The following is a 7,795-nucleotide window of genomic DNA, read 5'->3' as shown; positions in this document are numbered from 1 at the left end:
TTGGGCCCTGCTCTGCAAAAACATACTTCTTCACTTCTTGCTAAGCTCCAGGGAAACGCTTTAAGACTATATAGCTTAGCAACAACATAGACTTCTTTTTTTTTCCCCCCTAAGCCTCATTGCTTCCTCAGTCAGGTGGCAGCAAAATCTGTTGTTGCAGTGACTGCCCTGAAATTAAGAGCTAAAACAACAATGGGAAGAATTCACACGAGGCACCGCAGCTCCTGAGCTGCGTCAGAGGCAGCAGCTTTGATGCCTGTGCTTCCACAGGGCTGACTAAACAGATCGATTAGATCTGCATCAGCCATCCTGCGAGTCATAATTGGAAAATAGTATTTTCACAGGATTAGAGCTCTCCTTGCTTTGAAAATAAGCAGCTTGATTTCTGGTAAAATTTTCCAAGGCACCTCTGAGGTGCAGAGAGCAGAGCCTGACTTCAGCTCAGGTCATCAGCAGCTTACCTGGCTCTAGAGGGTGATGCTGGCAGTGAAGAAATGAGCTTGGGCTCAGGCTTCACCTCAGGCTGCCCCTCTGAACCTGTTTGCTGGCAGGTTTCCACTGCTTTTGCAGGTGTAACTCCTCCTCTGCCTCTTCACCTGTGGTCACTAAGGCCACAAACAGTCCCATGTTTATCTGCTGTGCATGTTGTACATCTGTGTGTTCACATCAGACAGGGACAGTCTGAGCAGCACTGACCCCCACCAGCACTGGCCACCACTGCTCACACTGGGAATGATTTGTGCTGTCAGGAAAATTAATCCACAAACACCAGAGCTTTATGTCCAAAAAGGAGACAAAGGAGTCCTTTATTCAAATAAAGGGAGAGGCCATGGGGAATTCCCCTGGGGTCCCCCAAATTTTTGGAGGACTCAGCCTCCTTTTTATCCTAATTTCCCAGCCGCGTGTCCCTCTGTGTTTCCCCATTGTCTGAGGTACTTGAGAGGTACAGACTTCCCAGAATGCCTGATACCTAAGATTCCCCTCTAATATAAAACCCTCCCTCTTAATTTTTAATTCTTAGGAAGTTATGGTGTTTCCTCATTGTCTCTTTCATCTTTCAATATCCAATTTCATTTATCAGCAAACATACCGTTTGTTTGCAAAGGCAAATATCTTTTTTTCCATTCATCAATCAGTGGAATCTTTCCCATTGTTTCTTTTATCTCTCAGTGCCAGTTTTATCTACCAGCAGATCCACAGCTTGTTGGTAAAGACAAACCCATCCTTCCTCTCAGTGTGAAGGCAGGATGAGCACACCACAGCATGGATACCTGGACAGTGCAGCTGTGCAGGGCAGAGGGAAGCCCTGGGAGCTGAGCTGAGCCCCATGGCAAATCTGCAGTCTCCTTGCCCATTTCTGGCTCCCTGGGGAGGCAGGAGGGGTTCCAAGCAGTGTCCATGGAGCCCAGTGGCTTCCAAAGCGGCTGCTGGCTGTCTCAGCATGCTGCTGGGAGCCAGGAGAGCAGGGCTCACACACCACAGCTGCTCTTATCCAGGCACTCCACACAAAGCAAGTGTTATAAATGAAATAGAGCCAAATTTATCAATAATAATTTTATTGAAAAATTTGTAAAATTTAGTTATGGAAACAATCACAATCATTGTCAGTGTCGAGCCCGGGATCGACACTGGGTGAACTCTGAATCAGCTTCTGTTGCACTGATTCCCCTGATTTAAAGTTCACGTTTGTTCTTTGGAGGAGTGGGTTTTTATACAGTTTCTGCAGCTTGAGGCTGTACTGTTTTTTCTCTTAGGGTTTGTTGCATATTCATATTTACTGTAGGTTTGTTAACTAGATTTTGGAGAAGGGAGGAAAGGTTTGAGTGGCTTTACAGGAACTGGGTATTGAAATGCATGGTCCTGAGAATCAGATCAGTTCGGTATCAGGTGAAAATCACCGAGTCGTTAGTATGCTGATCTTCCTTGGGTGGATCTTGTTCTCTTTGGTGCCATTCTGTTCTTTTGCAAATTACTCTCCCCTGGCTCTTGGCTGTCCTGTCCCAACTTCTTGCTATGCATGTGTGTTTGATACCTGTAACTAGTTTTTATTTCTTCTTACTGCTTACATACATATACAATAAAACACGAATTATACAATCATATATTACACAAGGGACTCCTGTTTTCACCCCAAGGGGATTCCCATCCCCTCTCTGTAACCATCCCCCTTCTCTGTCTGCACCAGGAGATGTCACCCCACAACTCAGGCTGGTCTGGGAACGCTCTCCTAAGGGCTGCCTTGCCAGCAGCTTTTCCCAAGTTATCCCTCCCTCTCCCCTTGAGTGAATCCCACACCTGGGTCCCCTCACAAGCATCTTCTGTTCCCCCAGGATCCCCAGAGCTCCAAGATGACACAGCAGGCCCCCCTGGCATCGCCCAGCGTCTGTACTGAGGGGAATGCAGGCAGCACAATCCCTGGCACCTTGTTTCACATGCCAGCAAGAGAGATGGAGGCATAAAATTCCTTGTGGGATGCACATTCCGGGGGTCCCTGCTGCTCAGAGGGTTCTCGGTGGGGACAGGGCAGCAGCAGCAGCTGCACTGGGGAGAGTCCACACTGCAGAAACCATCCAGCTGAAGCAAACCTCCTGCTTCTGGGGGTCACTCACAGCCCTGCTCTGGGCTCTGCTGTCCCCTCAATGCCCATCCCGAGCATCCCATGCCAACAGCAGGGTCCCGGTGGGAAACGCTGCCCTGGGTAATGCCCAGCTCAGCTCCTGCCAAGGATTTGCAGCACTGCGGGCTCCAAGCCCTTCCAGCCAGATGCCACCGGAGGGAGCCTCAGGAAAGGGAATGGAAAGTTCCTGCATGGGTCTGAAACGGGAACTTCGACTGCCGGCCACGATTTGCTGTGGGGCTGATGGAAAGCAGCACTTCTGCTGTCAGGAGGGGCCCTCCACACACCTCGGGCCGCTTCTTCACTAAACCACAGGGCAGAGCGATGCAGAAAAGCTTCAGAGTCCCCTGGAGTAGCTGAGTACCGGAGCCACAGCCTCTTCACCTGCACTTCCTACCCTGGCCCGGCCCAGGACATCTCCCAGTGGATTTGGGGGAGGCTTGTCTGAGCCGGGGGAGCAGCAATGAGCCTGTTGTGGGTGTATTGTGCTTTGCCTTTCTGCAGGCTGTTATGACTGGGCTCTTTCCCTAAACAAAGAATTTTCTGTATATTTCAGGGTAAGTCTGGCACGAACCCTTTTTTTGTGAAAGTGGAATTATGAGCAGAGTTCAACTGCAGACAGCAAAGGGAATGTGCAGGAGGTTTATCTCCCTTTCCTACAACAACTTTCTCTGATACCCCTGCTCTGGTTCTCTGTCAGAAACACCTGCTATTTTTAGATGTAATATTTGCTGATAAAAAAGCTCCACTGTGAGGGTACAGTCCCATGACGGGCTTGAGCTGAACAACTTGGCTGCTACAGAAAGGGAGAAGCCTTCTGTCTCTCTCTTTCTACCCCATCCTTCCTGATGTCCCTCCCTCCTCCTGCTGTGTGCTCCCATCTGTGCAGTGCAGCTTCATTTCCCTGCCCTGATTGCAAGAGAAAATGATTCAGCTTATTAACTTGGCCATTTGAGCCAGTTCAAGGCGCTCACGATGCAGCCAGGCAAGTGTGGGAGATGGAACAAAATAAGAGCTGGGAAGGGTGGAGGGAAAGCTGCCCCTTGCACCCAGGCTGAGCTCATGTGAGCCAAGGTCCTGCTGCACCAGGAAACCACAACCAAATGGAGACAGGCTGGAAACAAACAAAATTATGGGATGGGCAGAGCAGATCTGCAAGATGCTTTGCAAAGAGCTTACATGGGCTCAGGGGGCACTGGACAAGTCATTGATGGAGAGACGTAATAAGATATTTCCACCAAACCCTCTCCTTTCAATGCCTTGGTGTCCTCTTGGTTCTCAAAGTACCCAAGGGCAGCAAGAAAGCAATACCAGGAGAATTTTTCAAAGAGAACTCAGAAAGGTCAAAAGGCATCAGCTGCTCCTACAAAATGCTTCATCCAAACTGCCCAGGACAGCCCAGAGAGGAATTTCCCTCAAAGGAGCAGCTGGGTTTGCTTCTGAGACTTTGATTATTTTCCAGTGAATCGTTTTGGCCCTTGGAGTGTGGAGATGGATCAGGGACAGCCCTGGAGCATCACTTCAGAAGGCTGGGAGAGGAGGTCTGAGACAGGAGAGCCAGGATTGCACTCAAAGGGGCAGACAGTGAAAGATGAAGAAAAGAGGTTTTTCTTCTTTTCATGGCAAATAGAGATGCCATCCCCCCCACGGCCACAGCACAGTGACACTGCCCAGTTGCCTTTTTTTGGACAAAGCACAGGGATCTGCAGAGGGAGAGGCCAAGGGATGGGGTTCACCTTGAAAAAACACCTACATGGTTTTAGAGCTCTCCTGCCAGGCTGGTATCGCTGCAGTCTCTGCTGACATCTTCTCTTCTGGGCCAGGCTAGCATATATCCTAAACGAAATTTGGAATTCCTGCCTAGCAAGGGGGGCTGGAGGGCTACAGGGAGGCAGAAGAAAGGGAGAAAACAAGTGATTTACACCCAGGTAAGGAGAGTGTTAACAATGAGGGGGGGAAAAAAAAAACAAAAAAAAAACAAGAAGTGGTTCTAGAGGAGCCAGAAGTGAAGCTGCAGCTGGGGGAACCAGATGTTCCTTGTGCACTGAGGCATGAAGGAGGGGAGGCCACTACTGAGTGCAGAATATTTCCCTTTTTGTCCCCTGCCAAGGCACTCCACTCTCACTGCCAGCTAAGAGGTCCTGCTGCCTGTTGTGTGAGCAAGGAGACTGCATCTGCAGCCTGGTGAACCCTCCCTCTGAACTAAAAAGGCTATCCCTAAGTTCTAACCCTGATTCTGCTCATCTCCTGTCCACCTTGATGTCTGGAAATTCCCTGCTCTCTCTGTCTCCTCTGTAAAGTGGGGAGGATGGCATTTTTGGTTTGTCTCTTGCCTGGGCAAGGAGAGAGGGCTTTTTACAAACAGCAACTGCCATAATGATGGCCTTGACCCCAGACTGCACAGCAGCTTGCTGGATGAAAGTTTAATCACATCAAATATTGTGCTGAACTTAAAAGCCCTTCAACTTTATTAATTTTCCTGGTTTGAAATTGTAAAGCTCTAACAGCAACAGATAATAAATCAGCAGTGTTCCTAATCAGGGGTTGGATCTCAAAGCCTCTCCAAGGAAAAGCTTCCCTAAGACACACAAATCCCTCAGCCACGCTCTGCAGTGTCTGCACTGCACTCCAAGGCTCTGACTCAGCGTTTCCTCCCCTTTTCCCTTCCACACATCCAACCCCATGGACTGCCCTTGCTGCCAGGCTGGTCCAAAGCACCTTCAGTCCCAGCATCTGAGCAGTGCCCTCACAGCAGTGCCAGGGTCAGGGCTCAGCTGAGGGTGGCCTGGGCACCTCAGACAGGGTCTGTCCCCCTGTGCTTGGTGGCAGAGTCCTTCACACCAGCGCATGGTGACCCAAGAGATGAAACAAAGCCACAGCCAGTCCTCCCCCAGACCCATATGGAAACTACGGCTCCAAAGCCCTCACCGTTCTCTCTGCTCTGCTGTGCAGACTTCCCTGGGTTGCTATAATTAAGGATCTTATCAAAGATCTGCTTATATAACCATGGTGATTAGTGAAGTATAGGCATGCAAGTAGATTAGATGAGGTTGCCAGCTACAGCTCTGTTCTAATGTACACGGGCTGCCTTCCCAGATTAATTTTTTGACATTACATCTTAAATTGGTTCTTTTTCCTCACAGTTGTGCCTTGTTCCAAGAGGTGTCAAGCAGAGCTGGCAAAATTGTTCAAAGGGCTTGCTGGCTGTGGGTCACTAATTATCTCTGCATATGCACTGTTAGCAAAATCCCTTTAACCTGAGAAACCAAGTCCTGTGCACTGGCCTGGAACTCCAGGTACCTCTTTAGCACATAGTTCTAAGCACTGGCAAAAAGAAAATGGTATTTTCCAGTGAATACTTTAAGTACTTCATGTACTGGCCCCCTGGATGAGTTTCTGTGATTGTTTTAATATTTTTTTCTGTATCCATGCACTGCTTTCTTTTGCTTCACAATTATTTTTTTTTCTGCCTTTCCTCCTAGTTCTGCCTCTCAAAACCAGATGCTTCCCTCCTTATTTTTCCTCTCAGCCCTTTTATCTCCAAACCAGATCTGGGTGTCACCATTTTGTCCTGGGTTGATACCCAGTGATGACACTGTGCCTTAAGGAGGCAGAGCAAAACAGAGGAGGGGTTGTGGCAGCATTTAACTCAATAGATCTGAACAATTTGGGGCAGGGAATAACCTGCAGTAAATCATTAACCTGAGATTTATAGACAGGTATTAAAAAAAAAAAACAAGGAAACACGGAAAAAGACTGGCTGCTGCTACCATGCCAGGCAGAGATTCCCTCCCCTGACTCACACCACCACACAACCCAGCGTGTTTCAAATACTGGAAACGTATTTTGATTGCCCAGTAAAAATGTATTTTGACATATTTCAGCTGAAGGCTTTAACAAAAACATTGGAACAAAAATCAGTGCAGGTTTGTTAGAAGGAGCAGGGAGCAGCAGGGAGCAGGTGAGCTTTACATCCGTAAAGAGCACAGAAAGAACACGGCAGGACATGGAGCAGTGTCAGGAGGACTGTCCCTGTCCTGAGAGAGGTCACAGCTCAAACCACATCAGGAACTGCAGGAGCTGTCGGGTTGGATGGGGCTTGGAGTGGAACCTGGTCTAGAGAAAGGTGTCCTTGCCCATGGCAGGGGCTTGGAACAGATTATCTTTAAGGTCCCTTCCACCCCAAACTATTCCATAGTTCTGGTCCAACTGGAGCTGTGAGCTCTTGTAGAGTGTATTTGTTAGTGCTTCAGGGAAGTGCAAAGCACCTCATATGAATTTCACTTGTCTCACACCAAGTTCTCAGTCTTGTTTTCTGAATCAGCAGAACGAGCAAGTTTATTTCCTGATGTGGTTTTCTGTGAAATACCATATTGGGAATCTTCCACATGCATTGCTACTCCATTGCAAAAATTTCAGTTCACTGGGTTCAGACTTGCAACTTTTGGCCCATGAAACCTCCCAAAACAACGATCAGAAAAAATTTGGTTTTACTCTCCACCGTGCTTCTAACTCAAAAGTGCATTTTACCATTTTAAAATTTATTTCTTTTAAACTGAAACCCTTTCAGAACGTGTACGCCCGCCTTCGACCGAATCCCTTTATTCCAGCATTTGGAAGCCATGGGCCCCCGGCCACCTCCGTCCCCTCAGACCCCGCCGAGGGCGGGACTCGAACCCGCGACCTTCAGGTTCCGCCCTCCGGCCCCGCCCCGCCGCCCCTGAGAGGGCGCCGCGGCGACCCCGCGTGGGGCGCTCGCCCCGCCTCCTCTTCCCCCCCTCCCCGCTTCCCTCAGCGCGGCGTTTCCGGCGCGGTCGCAGTGACGCGGCGGCGGCGCCGGGGCGGTCCGGCGGGCGGTGGGAGATGGCGGAGTACCTGGCCTCCATCTTCGGCACCGAGAAGGACAAGTGAGTGGCCCCATTCCCCCGCTTCCCGCGCCGATCCCGCGGCTCCGGTACCCCCGGGAGGGAGGGGGGGAAGCTCGAGGGGAGGCCGGAGGCCCGTAAGCGGGTTGCGCGGGGACGCGGCCTGTTCCGATCGCGGCGGTCAGCCCTGCCTCCCTTCTCCCTGCCCCTCCTTCCCTGCGGGGGGACCCCCGGCCCGTTTCGCCCATTTCTTCCACTCCCGCCTCGGGGGAGCCGCCCGGGACCACGTCTCCCGCCTTTCCCATCCCGCTGG

At 50.3% G+C, this 7,795-nt stretch overlaps 1 protein-coding gene across 13 annotated transcripts in view; it reads left to right on the top strand.

The window, feature by feature from the left end:
• The first annotated feature begins 7,393 nt into the window (after positions 1 to 7,393).
• The window catches only part of U2AF1 (U2 small nuclear RNA auxiliary factor 1), a 16,613-nt gene continuing 16,211 nt past the window's right edge, over positions 7,394 to 7,795 (top strand). For 3 of the 13 annotated variants that reach the window (XM_015637955.2, XM_015637965.2, XM_033511843.1), the window contains exon 1: positions 7,394 to 7,524. In XM_015637955.2, the coding sequence (XP_015493441.1) occupies positions 7,481 to 7,524 (44 nt within the window). In that variant the 5' untranslated portion in view covers positions 7,394 to 7,480. The remainder of the gene's footprint in view (positions 7,525 to 7,795) is intronic. The other 10 variants (XM_033511849.1, XM_033511844.1, XM_033511842.1 and 7 more) reach the window with 6 other exon arrangements.

The sequence above is a fragment of the Parus major genome, chromosome 1 (genome assembly GCF_001522545.3).
Source record: "Parus major isolate Abel chromosome 1, Parus_major1.1, whole genome shotgun sequence".
In the NCBI taxonomy this organism is placed as follows: Eukaryota; Metazoa; Chordata; class Aves; order Passeriformes; family Paridae; genus Parus; species Parus major.
Note: the sequence above shows the minus strand (reverse complement) of the source record. Positions and strands in the feature narration are given on the sequence as shown.